The following is a 21013-nucleotide window of genomic DNA, read 5'->3' as shown; positions in this document are numbered from 1 at the left end:
TCTCGATGACAAGAAAATACTTTCACTTCCTCTGTTGCTGCGTGGGGATTTCACTATGAAGCGAGGTTAAATGTTCACGGTTCCCTTTTTGAATTTCTTTGGTATGGAATACTATATTTATACAGCAAAAGCTAGAAAAGATTACAGCTGCATACATTGACTTAAGGCCAAATCAAGTTTTCATTGAAATGAATTAAAATGCCAGTAATCTGCCAAGTACTGAATGGTTTTGACACTTGTCTAACTGGACATACAGTGCAATCAATAATGTTGTTTATGTTATGTAATGTTGTTCAATGATGGATGTTTTATATATTTGTTGTATCTAGGGAGAGCGTTCGCACATTTCAAAGTGTCAAAAAAGACTACAGAAACTACAGAAAAGTCCAGGGTGCACCACGTATGGAGTAAAATTCTAAATAAATAAATGACTAAAAGTGAAAACAAAAAAGGATATAAAAAATATTATTCAAAAATTAAATAATTAATAAATATAAATGGAAATAACAACAATATATCCATAAATAAATAACTACATGCAAAAATAACTAAAAAAAATATATAAATAAATGTCAAAATAAATATATAAATAGAATTAAATCTCAATCAATAAATAAAAATGCTCATTTGAACAACATTTCGTCCTGGCAGAGCAGGAAATAAATAACTGTGAGAGCAGAGTGTTTTTATTGATTGATTGATATTTAATTCTTGTATTTATTTCAAAGTTTTTTTTTATATTTATTTTTACGTATGAGTCAAAATGCATAAGACAATTTCATCTCTTGTTCATGTCAAGTTTATTTATACAGTATAGCCTTTAATCACAATGAAGTCTCAAAGGGCTTCACACACCCACAGTTGACAAATATTAATGACATCCCCTGATCTAACCACAAGATGGCAAGGAAAAAATTAAGAAATATATATATATATATATATATATATATATATTGTTATTTGTATTTCCATTTATATATATTTTTTTTAATTTAATTTTTGAATCACATTTTTTTACATCCGTTTTTTTATTTTCACGTAGTCACTTATCTATTTATTTAGTCATTTATTTATTTAGAATTTGGGCAGTTTTGGCCCTCCATAACCCTGCCCCGAATCAGCCGGGATGGGCTCTCGTTCTACTGAGGGCAAGCGCTACAGAAAATGGATGAATGGATGATTTGTTCATTCTGATGGCGAGTACAATACATACTGCACAAATACAAACACAGATTCAACAATTCATCGATCAAAGGTCACGCTCCGTAGATGCTGTGTACACGCCACACCCGCTCCATTTTCATTCCTTCTCCGCTCTTCAACTATTGCCAGCTGATAAAAAAAAAAAAAGAACAAATCATAACACACAAATGAATCACGTTGGGTGCACCCTTTTGAATGCTGCGCTGCGCCCCGAAATCAAACACTCAAGGCGGGTCAGGCAGGCGCTATGAGAGCCCACCCGAGAGGGTGAGCGCACATCGGCCAACATTTCCCGTCCCAGCCGGCAGCCATGTCTTTCCAGCCGAGCGTGATCACCTCCCAGCCTCAAGTGGTCGTCCGCCAGTACGCCGTGTCCGACTGGAGCTCCAACACGTTGGACTGCTGTGACGACTGCGGCATCTGTACGCCTTGAAATCACAGACTCCGGCGGCGGTGGTCGGCGGCGGCGCTCTTACGCGATGTGTTGGGTTCGCAGGTCTGTGCGGGACCTTCTTGCCGTGCATCCTGGAGTGCAAGGTGGCCCAGGACCACGGCGAGAGCTGCTGCCTGGCCTGCCTCCCTGGCTCCTCGGTGGCTTTGAGGACCAGCGTGCGACACAAGTACCGCATCGAAGTGAGTTGGGTCAGGTTATGGGGCTTCATCTTTATCGTGGTACCAACCGGTAAAAGTAAATGGCTTCAGCTTTTTGTGAGTAAGGACGGGACAATTCGGTTGTCTTTAACTTTTCGGTACGTTTGCATTTATTCTTTTCAATCAATCTGTTTACAAATTATAAACCCAGTGTGGCTCGGAGGTCTGCAGACTCAGGTCAAATAGTGAAGCCCAGAGTGCAAAACACACATGGTGAAGGAGCATTCAGCTGTTATGCTGCACAGGAACGGGATAACAACAACAGATGTTAAATGAGCCCAAAGTGTGAATGATTTTAAGTCCAAGTCTGTCTTTTTTATTTATTTATTGATTGATTTTATCCCAGGCGATTTACGATGCACTCTTTTACTGCATTTTTAAACACTTTTTTTTTTTTTAAACACCTTTTTCTTGGAGATAACACTCTAAAAACAGTTGGGTCAAAAATTGACCGATCCTCTCCTTGGGTCTATTTGAAATTGGTCTTTTAGTGTAAAACAACTCATAAATATTGGTCAGATCCTTTACTTGGGTCATTTTGTATAAGACAACCCAGAAAGTTGGGCCAAATTGACCCATAAAGTGGGTCGGTCCATTTTTGATCCATAATTTGGTTACTTTTGACCCAACTGTTTTTAGAGTGTATGTTCTTTTCTGACTATGTTGTACGCGGCATCATTTAAAAAGTGCATCGAAACTATCCATCCATTCATCCATTTTGTGGAAGCTTGTCCTCTGAAAGGTCACTGCTAAGTCAGAGCTCATCCCAGCTGGCTCACCTTGGATTGGTCGCCAGACAATCACAGGGCACATATAGACAATCAGCATCGTCACTCGAAATTTACACCAATGGACAATTTAGAGACTACAGTGAACCTAACGGACACATTTTGGAATTATAAGACAGCGAAAACCCACACAAGCATGTGGAGAACATTCAAACCCCTAACAAGAAGAACCGAAGCGAGATTTGAACCTCGAGCTGATGTGAATCTGTTATTTTGAATGTCCTATTGGGAATGAATGGGTAATTTTTGGTTGAAAATGTTTGTTGAATATCGGAAAAATGAACTTTTGGAATTAGAAAAATAATAGCCTGCTAAGTGTGAATTTTTGGAAAATGTTGTCATTGGAATGATGCAAATCAGAAGAATTATGTGGAAGTAGATGCATGTCAAAAATAATGGGTGCAAGAAAACCGGCAATAACATAATCAGTACATTGCATACGTCGTTTACCATTATCACCAAATGCTTCTTGGAGGAAATTGCATAGTGAGCGTACGGGTCAAAGTATGTAACCGTGTGCGTGTACCGCTTCCTCCCACAGGGTTCGGTGTGCAAAGACTGGTTCGTCATGGCCTGCCTGATGCAGTGTGGACTGTGTCAAATGGCACGAGAGCAAAAGATGAGAGGATGAGAAAGAAGACAATATCATTTGAACAACGAACACCATTTTTTAAGTAGCATTATGAATTGGCATCAAGTACTGTTTTATATATGACTATAATAGTGATAAATAATAATACTTTTTTTCTTCGCTGGCATGAAATCAGTTACTGATGTCATCTGAATCCGTCTTTCCCAACTTTGTTGACGCAAGGTGCATTTTGCACATTAGGAAAATGTCACCGCCAAAGAAAATTGGCACAAAAAGTCTATAAATATTAGTTGGCAGAATTTACCCACAAATTTAATTAATGTGAAATCTGAGCTCCTTTAGTTAAACACAAAGCGCTTAATGCACGACTAATGCACATTTCAATGATAACAATTTTGGGAGCAATTAAAGACCCTGTAAAGGGAATTCCTAGATTGGTTTCAAAACACATTCTACTGGTTTGAAGATAATTGATATGAATGTACAAAGACTGTTAATTGTGGAGATATCGGCGGTATAGCGTTAAACTTTTTCACCATTTCAGTTTTGCGGATTTTTTTTCGGTGTGGCTAAAACGGGGCAATGTGGCGTATTTGTGGCCTGGGTGACATGAGTCGGACCTCGCCCGCTCTATAAGATCTTGGGCACCTTTGTTCAGCATCAGCGGCTACCTGTCACGATATGCAGTTGGCTAGCTAGCTAGCTTTGCCGCTAGCTACTACAACCCACCTCTTTAGTGCGCCTCATCGTTGCAGCATGGAAAAGCACAATCAGTAGACACGCCCACAGCGTCTGAGAGCGCTGACAGGAGGGTTAACTCCTTACCATTTGAAACCCTTATGTTATAAACTTGGTTGGAAGGTTAATATCACTCTTTGTAGAATGTCAAATTTAGAAGACATTTGTTTTCACTTTAAGGGGACTCAAAGTGACATTGGGTAATTTCCCGTGGCACACCTGACGATCTCTTGCAACACATTAGTGGTTGGGAATCACTGATCTAAAATGTGAAACAGAGACGCTTCATTAGTCACAGCATCTGGCGGCAAAGCCGGCTAGCGAGTAGCAAGGCTAGCACAAGAAGCTAACTTCAAAGTCAGTAAAGTATCTTGCCTCTGTCCAAATCCAAGTCCTTCATATATTTATATCTCTTAAGTTTTTCCTTTCCATCTTGTGGTTAGATCGGGGGATGTCGTTAATATTTGTCAACTGTGGGTGTGTGAAGCCCTTTGAGACTTTATTGTGATTAAAGGCTAAACTGTATAAATAAACTTGACATGAATAAGAGATGAAATTGTCTCATGCATTTTGACTCATTTATTTAGACAATCACATCCATCCAATAAGTGTTTGCGTGTTGTCAATTCATGACGTTTCAAATGCTTCCCTCTTTGGATTTGTTGACTTTTTATTTGACGTCAGCAAAGCAGATGTGAACTGCAAAGGGTAACAGTGTCGCCTTCCTCTTTTCGTGAAACTGAGAAGGCAACAAGACGCATTTCCTTTGACCGGGTAAGACAAAAGTAATTCCTTAATCATCTTATTCTTCTTCGAATACTCATATTTGTCTTTTCATGCAGAGTATGCGAAGGGTGTGTTCTCACAGGGGAGTTGAAGTGGTTAAAGCATGTTTACGTTGCAATTATACCTTGTTTTGGAGTGGAAAAAAAAATCGACCGCTGAAGAGAACTACAGGCAAAGTGGTAACGTTATGTAAAAAGTGCAGTTAAATAAATTGTAGCAGTCTTAGATGAATAGCATTTTTTTCCCATGTCAACTGTCAAGCTCACACAGAAATATTTTTTTTGTTTGCTGCATTTCCCTAGAAGCAGTGGTGGATAAAGTATGGCCCATGGGCCACATATGGCCCTCCCTCCTCCATTCTTTAATCTAGTCCACTAAACTTTTACATGACCAAGAATCCTATGTACTATATATACTGAAAAGAAAAAAAACATTTAGACTTGCATAAATCAAATTATTTTTGAGTAGAAGAGGTGAAATTGCTGTACCACATTTCAATCACGCACAACCGATAATTAGGTACTTCTTTTTTTTCCCACTCTAAGTATTTAGGATTATGCAAAAAAAAAAAAATACTGTAAAACATAACGTAACAAAAGTACAAAATTACCGGGTACAAAAAGTAACTAAATTCTGGGAGTGAGAATGCTAGACTAAGGAATGAGATAGAAAAGCAACAAGACATGACAAGGACAATGAACAAAAGCTGGGAACTCAATACAAACAAACTGACGAGACAACGAGAGACACCTTGACAAGACACACTGGTGACAATCGAACCAAGTCCAAAGAAACAAAAAACATAGATAATGACAAATTGATGGGAAATATCAATAGATTAGAAAAATGAACAGTTTTACACATAAATGTTAAGCATTTTCAATTTATGAATTTGGTTATAATTAGAGCTGTCAAACGATTACATTTTTTAATCAGATTAATCGCATCTTAGAATTTTGATTAATCACGATTAATCGCTTAATAAAAAAAAGGCTTTTATATATATAAAAAAAAAAAAAGTCCCGCCAATTTTGAAGAAACAAAACATAGATAATGACAAATTGATGGGAAATATCAATAGATTAGAAAAATAAACAGTTTTACACATAAATGTTAAGCATTTTCAATTTATGAATTTGGTTATAATTAGAGCTGTCAAACGATTACATTTTTTAATCAGATTAATCGCATCTTAGAATTTTGATTAATCACGATTAATCACTTAATAAAAAAAAAAGGCTTTTATATATATATATATATATATATTAAAAAAAAATGTCCCGGCAATTTTGAAGAGCACTGGTTATGTGTTCATTCTTTTGACATTTGATGTTATGAGGACGTCTTCCAAAAATTTTGATCCACTTCACACGCTCATCTTCCTCTTTTTCGAATCAGTTAATTACTTTGCATAATTTAAAATGGGGGAAAAAAATGACCCCAATATTTTGACATGAACAAATATTCTAAATGTGATATGCAAACATTTATTAAATGCTTTACTTTAATGCATGTAATTATGTTTATTGCTAAAACACAACCTGTGCTACCTTAATCGTAGCCATCCGGTGTCACGCTAAAGAATCATCTACGGTCAAAATTAATAGTGCGATTAATCTGCGTTAATTTATGATTAATGTGATATTATTTTTGTAATTAATCAGTTAACGCTTTAACTTTGACAGCACTAGTTATAATTTGCATTTAGTACGACTCATGCAAAATGAGAACAGATTATTTACTTTGCCTATTCCAATTTCTCTACGCATTTTGGCCCATTATTTAATTTGCCAATCACATCCTTCCCATAAATATTACATTACCCAAGTGTATGTGCGCATGTAGCCAAAACATTGTTTACATTTATCCAATTATTATTGTTTACGTAATTGCGCAGTTGAACTCTGGCCAAAATGTGAAAAAGGAAATCATATTTTTGGTAAGGAAGTGCAAGCAAAGATTGGCGTCAGGTTTTGCGGTGATTGCTTTGACGAATGTTTCATATGCTCTGTTGACCAAGCTCAGAACACGATTTCCTTTTTGGACATCAAATGAACGTTCTCTACTGAAATGAAGTGAAACTGCGTAAATCCGGCCCCCTCAAAAACAGCCAAAATGTTCACATGATGTCTTTAAAGAAAGAAGAGGGGTTTATTCATTTTGACAATCTGGTCACCGTATGATGATGACAAACTGTGCATGCGACTTCTGTACCATGTGATTCATTTCCTGCCCTGCGTATTTCCTGCCCTCAGATTTACACGGGTCAAAGTCCAACATTAGCGTGTAAAGGAGTCCGTGGACTGCCGGGAAAAAGCGGACCCATGGCGGCTCTTGCCTGTCGGCCGCTGTTGCTTGCGCTCGTCCTGGTGGCGGCGGCGGCGTATAGCTACAAGGACTGCATTGAAGTGAGAGAATGGAGGAAGCGCTACTTCAAATGCAGCCAATGGAAGGAGACCAACATGTCCGCCATCTTGGACGATCTGCCGGCCGATATCCTCAATCTCACCGTGTTGGCAAAATCAGTCGTGCACATTCCCGACAACACCTTCGCCAAATTCAAAGGCCTTCAGGGTCTTCGCTTGGACGACAACCATTTGCACACCTTCGATGTCTTGGCTTTCAGCGGGCTGAATCAACTCCGGTCTCTCAACTTGTCCTTCAACAACATCTCCCAGCTGAGCCCCTCGCTGTTTTCAAGCCTGCACAATCTCACCTACCTCTCCCTGAGAGGCAATCAGCTCAAGCAGCTGCCGGGAGGGATTTTTTCAGGCATGCGCAACCTCCAATTTTTAATATTGCGCAAGAACCTCCTAACAAACTTCTCAGGGATTGTTGATTCTGTGTCGCGCTTAGAAAAGCTACAGAGCCTGAATTTATGCTACAACAACTTAACTTCCCTGCACCACAACCAAATCAGGTTTCCCCGATCCCTGGCCAAGTTGTACCTGTGTCGAAACAAGCTGTCCGCATTAGGATGCGAGCGCTCCTTCCTCTCCGACGTCAAGATCTTGGATTTGTCCAACAATTCTGGACTGGCGGCGGAAACTTTTCTGGGCGTGGACCTGGCGCAAACCAACGACCTGAAGTTGCGCTCGACGAATGTGAGCGTGATGACCCTTTTGAACGTCAGCAACATCGACGTGGGCCACGTGGACTTCACGGGCACGGGTGTGAAAAACCACTCGCTGCTACTTGAGCTGTGCAAGCTGATGAGGCGAAAGGCGAAATCTGTCGACGCGCTGCGTCTGGGCAGCAACGGCGTCTGGGACATTCAAAATGACACGCTGTCCTACTGCCCGAACATCACGACGTCTCTGGATTTATCACAAAATCACATAAGGAGCTCCAATAAGAACTTCAATTGCCTGGATTTTCTTGGCAATAATCGCTATTTGAAAAAGTTCAATATTGAGCATAACCTTCTGACCACCCTTTACAACTGCAGGAACGTGAAGCCTTTCTTTAATTTGGAGGAGCTCAGCTTCCGCTACAACCGCATCCGGATGGTGAACTCCTACGCGTTCCATCATACGCCGAATGCCATCACCCTGAATTTAAACATCAACAATATCGCCTTTCTGGCAAAGAATGCTCTCAGGGGACTTTCCAGGCTCAAGACGTTGCGTCTGGACAACAACCTCCTCACCGACCTGTTCAATGAAACCTTCAAGGATCTGTCGGCGCTGCAAACTCTCAACCTACGCAACAATCGCATCTCAGTCATTTTCGACAAGACCTTCCTCCGTCTCAACAATCTAAGCGTGCTGGACCTTGGAGGGAACAATATTGGCAAAATTCACTCTTCGGGACTAGAAGGACTCCGAAACCTCTCAAAGTTCTACCTGGACGGAAACAAGCTGAGGCAGATTGACATGGCGCTCCACAGCGTGTTTCAGCACACGCTCACAGTACTGGATTTAGAAAATAACTTTATTCACTTCTCCACCCTCAATGTCAGCTCCCCATTTGTTAACGTTAGCAGACTTGCCGACTTGAAGATGGGCGGCCAGCGTCCTTACGGCCTCAACCTGTTGCCGTACAAGTTTTTTCGCGGCCTTCGCAATCTCACTCGTCTTTATCTCGCCAACAGTCAAATCTCGTACATTTCCCCCGATGCATTTGATGACCTCACAGGCCTGCGCTTCCTCACCTTGGACAAATGCTGCGACGTGAACATCCTGCTGCAACCGGGCATTTTTAAGAATCTTCGGAATCTGTCCAAGTTGACTTTGGAAAACGCGGGCATCCAGACCTTTTCTACAGCCGTGTTTGGCAATCTCAGCCAGTTGGAGTCGCTGCAGCTCAATCACAACGGCATGCAAAGCCTGGACGTGGACACGCTGAACAGTCTGTCCAATCTGCGCTACTTGGACATACGCAACCTTCCGCTCAGCTGCACTTGCATGAACAGCTTGCTGCAGAAGTGGATGAAAAACAAAAGGGTCCAGGTGGTGTACCTCCAGAATCTGCCGTGCCAGGAGGGCACGAAGAACAACTTCTACAACTTCGCAACCAACGTCTGCTACGTGGACCTCGGCGAGAATCTCTTCTTCAGCACGGCGGCCGCGGTGGTTCTGTTGACAGCCTTCCCGCTGCTTTATGTCAAACTCTACTGGAAAATGAAGTACGGCTACTACGTGTTCCGCTCTTGGTTCGGCGAGCAGTGGCGCAAGTTCAAAGAGGAGGAAGAGAATTCCAAGTACGACGCCTTTGTGTCCTACAACTCCAACGACGAGGATTGGGTGATGGTGCAGCTGCTGCCCAACCTGGAGGGCAACGGCTCGTCGTTGAAACTTTGCCTGCATCACCGCGACTTCGAGCCCGGCCGCGACATCGTGGACAACATCGTCACCGCCGTGTACAGCAGCCGCAAGACCATCTGCGTGGTGAGCCGCCACTTCCTGCAAAGCGAATGGTGCTCCCTGGAGATCCAGCTCGCCAGCTACCGGCTCTTCGACGAGCACCGCGACGTGCTCCTGCTGGTCTTCCTGGAGCCCGTCTCAGAACGCCAGATGTCGTCCTACCACCGCATGAGGAAGGTCATGCTGAAGAAGACGTACCTGCAGTGGCCCGCCTCGGACTGCGTTAACCCCGAGCAGGCTCGGGAGCTGTTCTGGAATCAGCTGCGTCGTGCCGTGAAGGCAGGGAGCAAACTGGAGACGCAGGACAATGACGAAACTCAGGCGGCTACGGACGACGACGATTTGGGAGATTCGGACACTCAGACTCTCATAGCGGATGGAAACTATTACATATATTAAATAATTAGCACTTTCTATAGCAAGTTAGATTCTCAGGCATCCAGGTCATTGTAACTGCAAAAGTTGACTTGAAGTAAATGAGTATCATCCAAGAACAGGCTAATTAAAGCTTTAAAAAAGTCCTATAATCCTTGATCTTTTTTGTTATTTTGAGAAGACACCGTCTGGAAATTGTGAAATAAAATCTATAATGTGTCTCCTTTAGGACTTCTTAACTCATTCACTCCCAGCCATTTTCACAGAAGCAACCCCCTTCGCTCCCAGCTGTTTTACTGGATTTTTACGTATTTTGCAAGGCCCACAAAATATTGTGTTCTATTGCTCTAAAAACATGGAAACTACCAAAAGGAAGATTAGAGTATCTTCTTTCATCAGGAAAAAAGTACATTTGTATCTGTTTCTGTTAGCTACGTTTCATCATTATTCACAAACCTGAGAAAAAGAGCTTTTTGCAACATGGCCCTGGTTGATCTCTTATACTCTGCTGCCACCTGCTGGCCGTTTCTGTAATAACTACCATTGCTTCAAGCATTCTCTTCAGTTCTGAAGCTGCATCGGAGCCTTCTGTATGCTCTAGCATAAAAAACAGAAGTATAAATCAGTTTTTTGGACCATTGGACAATGTAATAAAAAGCAGTGCCTTGAGATACGAGTGCCTTGGCGAGTATTTGAGATACGAGCAATCGCTTGATAACCTTGCGAGCAAGCGGAATTCCCGCGGTATTTTTTTTACAAATACTATGAAGAATACATCTTGTACTGCTCCCGCTGATACGTTCGCAAGCGTACAGTTTTTAGGTCGGACCAATCGGTCCTTGTTTAGGGCGGGGCATGCAGCTATGACGAATCCAGGAAGCGCCGACGTCAGGGGAAACAAACAAACCTAACTGACGAATGGACGCTGTAATTATTCTGTTCTCGCAGAATTACTCACTGTTTCCTTGCGCTTCCTGCATTTTTATCTGGTAAAGATGTTCGTGCTTTGTTTTTTCTTCCGAGGACGAGACCGAAGGCGACATTTTCATCCGTTGTCGTGATTGGTCAAAACAAACGTGCGCAAGATGCCGCATCGTCCAATCAACTCGAAGTATTGTACAGCAATGAAGTTCCAGATAATATGAAGAACTCCCAAGTGTTCAATCAATCGCTCGGACGATTGTTTTTTGTTTTGTTTTGGTAATTTGTAAGGACATTCCACGTTTTGTTCTAGGTTTAATTTGTGCTTATTTTTTTATTCCAACAGCACACTTTCACTCTGTCTATGAAATACAATGAGTGTTTACAAAAGAACAAAAATTGGCAAACAAAAGTGAGTTCAAGGGGAATTTGAGGTAGAAAATGTCTTCGAGTCTATGTGCCGCCCCACTAGTCTAAAAACAGTATTGTCATTAATACCGCATTAATGGAATAAGAACGGACCAGATTGAAATCAATTGTTTTCATCCATTTTAGGGGGCTGCCATTTTTTGCATTCGGATGGTGACCGAAAATGATGGCAAAGTGCTCTCAGGATTGCATTGCAAACGTCACAGCTCTCACCTGCTTTCTGGGTTTGGCCAGGAGACGTTTGCAACGAGCACTTTGACATCAATTTCAGTCGCCAGCAGAGGGCGTATAGGACAAAATGGCAGACCCCTGGGATGGATGAAGTGACGGATTAATCGGCTTAGTTCTCATTTCAAGAATGCAATATTCAGTGGTTGGAACACTATTGAACATATTATTGTTAAGAATATTTCTTGCCTGATGTTCCCCTTGACGTGATGTGTTAGTACAGCTTCCTGGGGCGAAAGGACCAGTGTTTGGGGCTTGACAAGGACATGAATGAAAACGCAGGACTTTCGAGGTTGTAGGATGGCTGGCAACGGTGGTCGTGGAGGGAGGTAAAAGGCTGGGAGGAGAAGGTGGAGGCGAAGGAGTACTGTTGACGTTCAAAGACGGTGTCCCGCGCCGCAGAAAAGTTCGGCGGTGAATATCGGCCTGCCAGCTCCCGGCAGGGGCTGAGCTGCGTGTAGCTCGCCTGCGACCGGCTCGACCTCCTCCGCGCGAAACAGTCCTCGAAGGGATCCAACTCGACGGCCGTTCTGTCGAAGTCCCGCGCCGGCGGTTCCGCTCGCCAGGCGGGAAATGGGGCGAACAGCTGATGAACCGCCGCCGAGGAGCAGCTGGAGGAGCCGAAGTCCATGCTGAACTCCGGCGAGACGCGAGGCCTGAAGATGTCCTCCAAGAAGTCCGCCGAGGTGTCCATGGGGCTTGTTGGCCAAGCGTCCGTCTTCACAGGACACAAAGTGAGGTGGAGGTAGCTAAAGACTTTGCCCCAAAAAACAAAACACACACACACACACAAAAAAAAAACGATATCTTGATGTTCTTACCCGGCTGAAGTGCTGCTGTTGCGGAGCACTGAGATCCCAAGAAACACGCTTCCTTTCCTTCCTTACGTTTTCCAAAACAGGAGCGTCCTCGCTTCCGAAATAGAAGGAATCTGAAAAATGGACTTGAAATGGTCCTGCGAAAGAGTTTAAAAAAAACAAACAAACAAAAAAACATGCTATTAATTTAATTTGACCGAACTAAGCTTTTTGTTAGTTGTGCGTAAATTAAATGGGAAATAAGCCCAAATTTGTACAACTTTTAAAGCAATAATACATTTTATGTTCCAGCACTACTGTAGTCAAAACACAGCACTATGATTAATATTTCATTTATGAATTAAAAATGATTAGTGCTATCAAGTAGGGATGTAACGATAATGGCAATATCATATTAAAACTGCCACAATATTGTCGTCGTCATGTCACGATAATAAAAGCAGCACATCTGTTATAAAAGTCAGGTTGATTTCCATTTGTGCAGTTCTAGCACTCTCTAGTGGCTAGTATTTTAGTGCAATTTAATTTTCACAAGGCATGTTTTGGCAGTATGTTTAAAATCCACGCTCATAGTTATTTTTTCACAATATTGTGACTTTTTTCTTCAAAACCGGTTCCCATAGCCAAAATTCTCATTTTCCTTTTTTCAATAGGCTTCAAAATCCACCACCCCTAAGCATGAAAACTTATTTGCGAATTTTGGGCCCTTTTTCGAATTTCTGGCGTTTCCATTTAGTTTAACAAGAATAAAAATGGGTGGACGGAAACCCAACTAGAGATGCCATTTTGTACCCACCTGGCGTCAAGCGTCTATCCCGGTCTTTCCGTGTGGTCTTCGGATTCTGGACCTCTTTCCTAGGGTGTGGTTGGAGGCCGTTGCCTGATTGCATGTGGAGAAGATTCTGCTGCAGGTTCTGGCCGTGCGCCTGCCGCAGGGCCCGTAGCAGCACCTCCCTGCTCTCCGCCAGCAGGTCCCGCTTCCTCATCAAAGGGAAGCGCAAGGTGTCGCGCAGCCGCTGCGCCACCACGCCGATGGACTTGCTAGCATCTTCTTCACTTTGGGCATGCGCGTCCACGCTGGTTTTCACGGCGACGGGCCGACGAGGAATCGGGCTGGGCGCTCGCGGCGGTTCAGGGAGTTTCTTTCGTGGGGGCGTTCGCTCGGCTGAAGACGGCGGCCTCCCGCGTGGATCGGGTTTCGTCCTCTTCGCCACCGGGGTATGGGCAGAGGTTAAGGATGAAGGATGCGCTTGTTGCATTTGGTCTGGCGTCACGTCGGACGCCTGGCTTTTCTTCTCACGTGCAACTGTGGCTTCGGCCTCCTCATCTGGAAAACTGGCGGACTTTGGAGACGTCGTCTTTGCCTTGGTCTCCTTCTTCCCCAGTAACAGCCGTTTGATGTCGATGGACTTCACCTCGCGGTTGAAGAAGCCGCGGTGGCCGAGGAGGCGGGCCTCCGTGATGACGCTGGCTTCCTGCGTGGGAGCCAGCGCGTCGCAGAGCGGCGGGGAGAGCGAGGCGCCGTCGCTCCTCCGGGCGTGGCGGCCGCAGTCGCGCAGATGCTCGACATCCAGGCCGCACCGACGGTGGCAGTGGCGCGCTTTGACCTTGGAGGCGTCCTTGCTGCCTCTCGTCTGACTGCGCTCCTTCCGTGACCGCAGTCGTTTCATTTTGGGCTTGCTCGTGTCCGTTTGGCATTTGCAGGCGCCGATGGATCGTCCCTCGGGCGCAAGACTCATCTTGACTTGAAAGAGAGAGAGAGAAAGAAGTTATAGACTGAACACATTTACTTTGGAAAAATCTGCCATACACATACAGAATTTATATCTCCCTTTTTTTGAATATAGGCTTAAGATATGAGTGTTATATGATAGCAGTCAATTCAACCCACTGGAGAACAAGCAGCAGTTGGGCAGATATTAGCGAACAGTTCTTCAACGAAGCTTTGAGCAATTTATTATCACCTGCAGTTGACGTTTGCTATCGCACTTAAAATAAAACTAAGTTAATTACACATTGTGCTTTATCTTAAGATAGTACATTTAGCTAAATGTTAACAAGCAATGCAAAACTCCTTTGAGGGGTTAACTAATAAAATTGGTGCTGTTGTGTTGTTATCTTTTAAAGTAGATATTTGAACACAACGCAACACATGTAACCAGACATTTTACCAATGCTCACAGGCACATATTTAATATTAGCTGCAGCTTACAGAGTTGACGTGTCCGTATTATAATAACCCCCAAGTGAGCAAGCAGGCGCACAAGAAAAAGTAGCACAATGATCATACAAGCAGACAAATGTAAAAATAAAATAAAAATAAGTTTAATTATTTACATTACATTTAATGATGTAATTACTGCAAGTTTTTTTTCTTCAAAATAATGTACAATAATTAATAGTGTTGTTGTTTTTTAAAACTAAAAACACATGTTCTTTTTTAGTTTGGGGAGGCTTTGACACATGAATGAGATTTCCATTCATTTCAATTGGCAACTGTTATGTGGGATTTGCAAGTTTTGAATTAGGCACATTTCTCATTTTCTTTTTCTTTTTGGCTTGTCCCATTAGAATTACGTATGAAGAATTGCCTGTCACTGCAGCGCAGCTATGGTTTTATTTTTTTCAAACCAGCTGACAACCATTTTAAATACAAAAGTACAGAACTATGTTATTATTATTTATTTACTTACTTATGGTACGTGTTTATTGTCCTTTGCATTGGTGTAAATGTGCAGTCATAGTGAGGCTTTGCTCTCTCGTAGCTAAACAAGCAAAATAAGTAGAAGCAGCTCTCCGATGACGCAGTGCACTTTTATCTCAATGCAAAAGGCACTGTTCAATGCTGAACATTGATTTATTGGGTGTGCAAGTGTACCATGTTGTGGCAGTGTTGCAGCCTGGCAGGCAGTTAAAATGTCAACTTTACTTACAGACTGGCGACGTCGCCATCTAGCGGACGTTAGCAGAGCCAAGCCAGAAGACGGATCAGCGTCTGAGGAGGTTACCGCACCTGCAAATCAATTCATATTTGTCAATTGTCATATTTATAACATAGCGAAAAAAAGGACAAAAACCCTGCACGAGTGATCATAAACGATACAACCGAGCACGTTTGTTAGCCGTGTGGAGATACGGTGCCTAACAGGTGCAATTTTAACAGAAGACACACCTGAATGAAGTTACTGCACTGCGTCCAAATTAAATACGACCAACATGAGTCGCGTGTAGCGGAATTAACTGCAAACCCGTCGCACCAGCGTTAACCCAGAACTGGTTGCCGAGAGTTTGAGCGAGTTTTTAACGTTTTAACTGACGTTCCAAACGCGATGCTGCGGATGGCGAGCGCAGCGTTGGCGCTCTCAAACGTCCTAGTGAAGCGGGGCCGGTCCATTGACACACTTCTACGGGGGAGTCTCACGACATAGCTCATCTTTATCTCCCATTTCCCAATTTAAATGAAATTAAATACAGTATTTACAAACGTATCCCCCTCTAATTTTGAATCGCGGTTTTAAAATACTACTAAAGAAGCGAAATGTTTTAAAATACAATGCGCCGTTATACCCACGGGAATTTGTGGTACGTTCCGTCAGCGTGAAATCTCACTTCCTGAAACAGATTTTGTGCGATGATGACGGGATTTTCTACTATTTAACTATACATATTCAACCTGCAAGTAAGTTTATGCAGGTTGATTCCAACATATAACGTAGCGCACAATTATTTTAACGACTAAGGTTTAAATGAGACGCATTCTCCTTAAGTAAAGAAAATAAGCAGAGAAGCTAGCTGCTAGTGCTAATTTAATTGGTGTGTTAAACTAGCGCCCGGCTAGCCGTGTTAGCTCTTTCTTGTGTTTTGATCGCTTTGTGTCGTTGAAACAGAAAGTGCCGAACCGTGCCGGCTTTCAAACGCTGATAGAGGCCGAGCCATGAGCGCCGACGAGCGGAACCCGGCCGCCACACCCACCGCCTGTGAGGACACTCAGGGAGACGGACGATGGATGTCGATGGTGTGTACGTGTACATCATGAGTGTGTTTGTGACACAACTTCATTTTAATTAGCGTCATCCTCCTGTGACGTCATCGCAGGCAGACGGTCAATTCACACATGCATGTTCCGGCATCAACTTATTTCCAGTGTTCCTAAAACTACATTGGACTGCACAGTGTTTTCACCGTATCAGCCCCCTCTAGTGGTAGAAAGTGCAATGTATTCGTTTACTTTATTATTCAAAGGAATGATCAATAAGGTCCGTATCCCACTGAGAGATGAATCTTTGCATCCATCCATCCGTTTTCTTAACCGCTTGTCCTCACAAGGGTCGCAGTGGGCGCTGGAGCCTATCCCAGCTGGTTTCGGGCAGTAAGCAGGGTACCCCCTGAGCTGGTTGCCAGCTAATCGCAGGGCACACAAAGATGAACAACCATCCAAACTCAGAATCACACCTATGGACAATTTGGAGTAGTCAATTAACCTGACATGCATGTCTTTGGAATGTGGGAAGAAACCGGCGTACCCTGAGAAAACCCACGCAGGCACGGGAGGAACATGCAAGCTCCACCCAGGTAGGCCGAAACCCGGACTCGGTCTCACATCCTCTGCAGTGGAAGGCGGACGTGCTAACCACTCACACACCGTGCCGCCCTGAATGTTTGCAACGCTAGCGAATGTTGATTTCACGACAAGGTTCGTTCAAGGTCGCAGCGTCTCCTAAATGTTCTCAAAACCGTCTCTTTATTGTCGCAAGGAAATTTTGAATGCGTGCAAAATTTCCCTGCGACAAGTAAGACCATTAAGACGGTTTAGGAAACCATTATTAAGGCTCTTTAAGAAACCATTGGAACTGTTTAGAGAATGTTTAGGAAACGCTGCAACCTTGAACGAACCCTGAACCCTGTGAAATCATAATTTGTAAGCAATGCAAATGTTCGCACCTCAGTGGGATGCTGGCTTTAGATGATCGTTTCTATAAATATTTGATAGTGATAGACAGTCCTAAATTGAAGCCTCACTGAAGAGGTTTATATTTGCCAATAGATTCCACAAGATGGAATATAAAATTTCTCAAATCCCTTATAGTTGGCACTGCTTTTCTCGAAATGAAGTTCCTCAACTCAATTAAATTTTGGCTCCTTGGCGCCAGGATGCCACTTCCTATACTGAGGGAGTTGTTCTGTATTTTTGCAGCACAACCGCTTCCTGTCCGACAGCAAAGACAAAGAACCCGACGTGCTCTTCGTTGGCGACTTTCTGGTGCAACTCATGCACCAATTTGGCGTAAGAAACGATCCCTTATGCCCATTTCTTTTTTCTTTTTTTTTTTCCTTACAAATGTTTGCTCATGTGACGTCCAAGCTTGTTTTATTTATTCTTGGGGACGCTTTTGCAGGTGTGGCGACAACTCTTCTCCCCCCTCCACGCCCTCAATTTCGGGGTGGGCAGCGACGCCACGCAGCACGTGCTGTGGAGACTGACCAACGGTGAACTGGACCACATCAGCCCAAAGGTTTTCCGTACATTTCTTCCATTTTCATCAGGAGGACACTGCGGCGTCATTTGCTCGCTTTTGTTGCTCCAGATCGTCGTGCTGTGGGTGGGGACCCAAAATCGCGGCCACACCGCCGAGCAGATCTGCGGAGGCATCATGGAAATCGTGCAAGTGATCAAGAACAAGCTGCCGCACGCTCACACGCTTGTACTCGTAAGTAACCGGCACACCTTTGTCCCAACCGGGTATGCACCGGGCTGTGCAATTAATTGAAATTCAATTACAATTTCAATTATTACACTCCACAATTACAAAATCAGCATAATCGTTATTAATACTAATTTTGATTTGTTTACATTTATACATTTGCACCTTTTTTTAAATTTTGAAATAACTGATTTAATACATTTTGTTTCAACCAAAAGGAACTTGCATCATTGTAGTGTTTTATATAATTTTATTTGTTTTGATAATTTTTACGTTTAAACTAGTGGTGTCAGGGGGTTAAAATTCGTACTTAATTGCATGACTTCAATAGTTAACTCACGATTAATTGCAAATTTTATATCTGTTCTAAATCAAATGCATAATGAAATATATTTTTTTCTAAGTTTTCATACTCTTGTTAACATAAAAAAGGGGGGGGGGTGTTAAACTAATAGATATATGGCTGCATCTTTTAGTCATTGATACAGTAATTTTATAATAATTCATAAAATTGAGTTAAAATTTAAAAAGATACTGTAAAAAACGAGCGTGATATATTGATTTGTGTTGAGGTCATTTTTCTGTCACTAGATGGCATAATTGCATTTGTAAGACGTCGGTGACAGCTCAGTGCATTTTTCTTTTCACATTAAGAGCTATCTAATCTTTAACATGAAGTAACTTGTGAAATTCGGCACATTTTTTAAAATTGTAAAACACAACTTGACCCCAGTCTCCACAAATATATGCATTATTATAAAAATGTATTACCGCTAATCTTGATGTTGACGTGCTTGCTGCGTTGCAACTGGAATTCACCCAGTAAAGACTTTGCAAGTAAGGGGCGGTCATTAATCCTGCATACAAAAAAATTTGTGGAACTTTAAATTAATTCAATATTAATGCACTAATTTTGAAACCCCTTGTTTGAACATTTTCTTGTTTAGTACCAAAAAATAAAATAAAGAGTCCTAGTAGTTGTGGTGGTCTACAACTACACTGCATCGCATTGTGAACAGTTCCTAATATTTTTGTCTCATCATCATCCTTATAATAATAATTATAAGGAGGATGATGATGACAACTACAATAAAAAGCAAGCTTTTTATTTATTTATTTAAATAAAGTAGCCGTTTGGGTAAGAAACAGTGGTTTAAACAAACACTACTACCAATTGACTGCCTTTTACAGAGTTGACAGTTTTAACATTCGTACCTCTCCTTATGCAGGGACTCCTACCGAGGGGTAAATCTCCGAACCCGCTGCGGGAGCGCAACGCCGAAGTCAACCGGTTGGTGCGGGAAGCCGTGGCCCGCCTCCCGCACGCCTCCTTCCTGAACGTGGACCCGGGCTTCGTGCACTCCAACGGCAGCATCTCGCACCAGGACATGTACGACTACCTTCACCTGAGCCCGCAGGCCTACCAGGCGCTGTGCGAGCCGCTCCACGCTCACCTCAAGTCCATGCTAGACAGGTCTGCCGAGAACTGAGGAACACACACTCGCACACGCACAAAAAAAAAAATCGCAGCAGTCCTTCACACTCTGCTAGCTTAGCAAGAATGATGAATAGAATCGATTACGAGGTGAATGCGGGCGACGTGGTTGTCATTCACTGTTACAGATAATGGGACCAAAACACTTCAATAAATGTGAAACGCTAGAGAGAAAGACTAATGTTGTCCCGCTTCAATCCCGATAAAGCTCCCACTTCTGTTTTCATCCCGTGGTTACCCTCCATATATGACGTCATTATTGTCCTTTAAGCTCGTTTTGCTTCAACTATCTTATTTATAAGCAAGAGATGAGAGGCTGTGTTTGTTGTACGAGTCTTGTGTCGGGAAGCCCCGCTTGAATTCGGCCCTTAGGAACATTCCACTGCTTCATTTTCTGAGCAGTGTAAGCTGAGAAAAATGAATTAAAGAAAGACGACAGCAATTTTTCGGGTGTGTTTTGTTACCGACCTTTCTCGTGGTATCTCATCCGCGCTTTGGACGACGCGGTGAGCCTGATGGCGTAGGCCACCTTGCAGGAGACGCGCTTCCTGAGCGATTGACTTGACGCATACCTAAAGTGAATGTCTGTCTCCTGGTATCTCTTCCATACTGTTAAAATAGACGGAAGAAAAACTTCTGGACATGTGGACAATAGAAGAACTCCTTCTGTTGGCCTCCTGCTTGTACTGACATGTCTCTTGGTATCTCGTCCATTCTCCGGACGCTGAGTTGGTGCCCACCACCTCTAATTGGTATCTCTTCTTTGGTCCTGTTGTGCCGCATGCTACGTGAGCAACTAATGAGACCGACCTGGATCGGATTCAGGTCAGGTGATTGATCTGGCCAGTGCACTCACTGCTTTGCTGTCAAAAAAGTCTTTGGTTGCTTTCTCCGTATGCTTCAGGTCATTGTCCATCTGCACTGTGAAGCGCTGAAAGTCTCCATATTTTGTTTGTTTCTTTTCCAGTCCATTATGGTGGTTTTCACCGCCAAAAAGATAAGAATTGTGTCCATGTCCCAATATTTATGGACATGTATCTTTTTCATTCCTTTTTACAACCCCCCCCCCCCCCCCCCCCCACACCCTCGGGTCGGTGAATAGGATTTGGTACATTGCGTGGTTTAGAAAATAGGGTATAGAAAAGTATGACATTTTGAAATTCCAAACGTGTAGGAAACCAGATCACATTTCCTCCAAAATATCTAAGACCTTGCAAGAAACTGAATGCAGCAATCCAGCAACTTAACTAACTAGTTCTAGTCTTTGGTAATTAATGTAATACATGAGCATTTGGGGTTGATTTTTAATGTGACTTTAACCGTATGTATTTCGATATTAACTGGAATAGGGACATTTGTAAGTGTGTCACTCACAAGTGCCGTCATCAAGCAGCAGCCGATCGAAAAGTACATTCAGATGTC

General features: G+C 42.9%; 4 protein-coding genes across 6 annotated transcripts; 3 read left to right on the top strand and 1 right to left on the bottom strand.

Annotated features, from left to right (window-relative positions):
* The first annotated feature begins 1038 nt into the window (after window positions 1-1038).
* cnfn (cornifelin) lies at window positions 1039-4275 on the top strand. Its single transcript, XM_077576365.1, has 3 exons — window positions 1039-1625; window positions 1700-1836; window positions 3184-4275. Exons 1-3 carry the CDS (start codon window positions 1514-1516, stop codon window positions 3271-3273), a joined length of 339 nt encoding a protein of 112 aa, XP_077432491.1. The 5' UTR covers window positions 1039-1513; the 3' UTR covers window positions 3274-4275.
* Window positions 4276-4718: 443 nt separating this feature from the next.
* tlr21 (toll-like receptor 21) lies at window positions 4719-10226 on the top strand. Its single transcript, XM_077576349.1, has 2 exons — window positions 4719-4746; window positions 7014-10226. The coding sequence occupies exon 2, from the start codon at window positions 7083-7085 to the stop codon at window positions 10020-10022; it is 2940 nt and encodes a 979-aa protein (XP_077432475.1). The 5' UTR covers window positions 4719-4746; window positions 7014-7082; the 3' UTR covers window positions 10023-10226.
* A 1007-nt stretch (window positions 10227-11233) lies between these two features.
* Window positions 11234-15809, bottom strand: prr19 (proline rich 19). Its single transcript, XM_077576747.1, has 5 exons — window positions 15567-15809; window positions 15328-15407; window positions 13191-14138; window positions 12398-12531; window positions 11234-12294 (listed from the first exon to the last, which is right to left on the bottom strand). The coding sequence occupies exons 2-5, from the start codon at window positions 15344-15346 to the stop codon at window positions 11791-11793; spliced, it is 1605 nt and encodes a 534-aa protein (XP_077432873.1). The 5' UTR covers window positions 15347-15407; window positions 15567-15809; the 3' UTR covers window positions 11234-11790.
* On the top strand, window positions 15325-20033 carry pafah1b3 (platelet-activating factor acetylhydrolase, isoform Ib, gamma subunit). Of its 3 annotated transcripts, none has more exons than XM_077576749.1 (6): window positions 15325-15397; window positions 16282-16409; window positions 17589-17678; window positions 17791-17907; window positions 17980-18102; window positions 19326-20033. In XM_077576749.1, exons 2-6 carry the CDS (start codon window positions 16329-16331, stop codon window positions 19584-19586), a joined length of 672 nt encoding a protein of 223 aa, XP_077432875.1. In that variant the 5' UTR covers window positions 15325-15397; window positions 16282-16328; the 3' UTR covers window positions 19587-20033. The 3 variants fall into 3 exon arrangements, with proteins under 3 accessions (XP_077432875.1, XP_077432874.1, XP_077432876.1); XM_077576748.1 differs by lacking the exon at window positions 15325-15397 and adding an exon at window positions 15670-16073; XM_077576750.1 differs by lacking the exon at window positions 15325-15397 and adding an exon at window positions 16065-16207.
* Window positions 20034-21013: the final 980 nt, after the last annotated feature.

Source organism: Vanacampus margaritifer, chromosome 9 (genome assembly GCF_051991255.1).
Source record: "Vanacampus margaritifer isolate UIUO_Vmar chromosome 9, RoL_Vmar_1.0, whole genome shotgun sequence".
NCBI classification, from domain to species: domain Eukaryota; kingdom Metazoa; phylum Chordata; class Actinopteri; order Syngnathiformes; family Syngnathidae; genus Vanacampus; species Vanacampus margaritifer.
The sequence above is the reverse complement of the archived record's forward strand: the minus strand, read 5'-3'. Positions and strand labels throughout refer to the sequence as shown.

What these genes read in the sequence shown, in the direction of transcription:
- tlr21 (XM_077576349.1), top strand. Translation starts at nt 7,083, where the DNA reads ATGGCGGCTCTTGCCTGTCGGCCGCTGTTGCTTGCGCTCGTCCTGGTG.
- prr19 (XM_077576747.1), bottom strand. An exon ending in GGATAGACGCTTGACGCCAG is followed by an intron (nt 12,532 to 13,190) that starts GTGGGTACAAAA and finishes ACTCTTTCGCAG; the next exon opens with GACCATTTCAAGTCCATTTT. An exon ending in AACAGCAGCACTTCAGCCGG is followed by an intron (nt 12,295 to 12,397) that starts GTAAGAACATCA and finishes TGTCCTGTGAAG; the next exon opens with ACGGACGCTTGGCCAACAAG.
- cnfn (XM_077576365.1), top strand. Translation starts at nt 1,514, where the DNA reads ATGTCTTTCCAGCCGAGCGTGATCACCTCCCAGCCTCAAGTGGTCGTC. An exon ending in CTGTGACGACTGCGGCATCT is followed by an intron (nt 1,626 to 1,699) that starts GTACGCCTTGAA and finishes TTGGGTTCGCAG; the next exon opens with GTCTGTGCGGGACCTTCTTG. An exon ending in GACACAAGTACCGCATCGAA is followed by an intron (nt 1,837 to 3,183) that starts GTGAGTTGGGTC and finishes TTCCTCCCACAG; the next exon opens with GGTTCGGTGTGCAAAGACTG.
- pafah1b3 (XM_077576749.1), top strand. Translation starts at nt 16,329, where the DNA reads ATGAGCGCCGACGAGCGGAACCCGGCCGCCACACCCACCGCCTGTGAG. An exon ending in ACGGACGATGGATGTCGATG is followed by an intron (nt 16,410 to 17,588) that starts GTGTGTACGTGT and finishes GTATTTTTGCAG; the next exon opens with CACAACCGCTTCCTGTCCGA. An exon ending in AACTCATGCACCAATTTGGC is followed by an intron (nt 17,679 to 17,790) that starts GTAAGAAACGAT and finishes ACGCTTTTGCAG; the next exon opens with GTGTGGCGACAACTCTTCTC.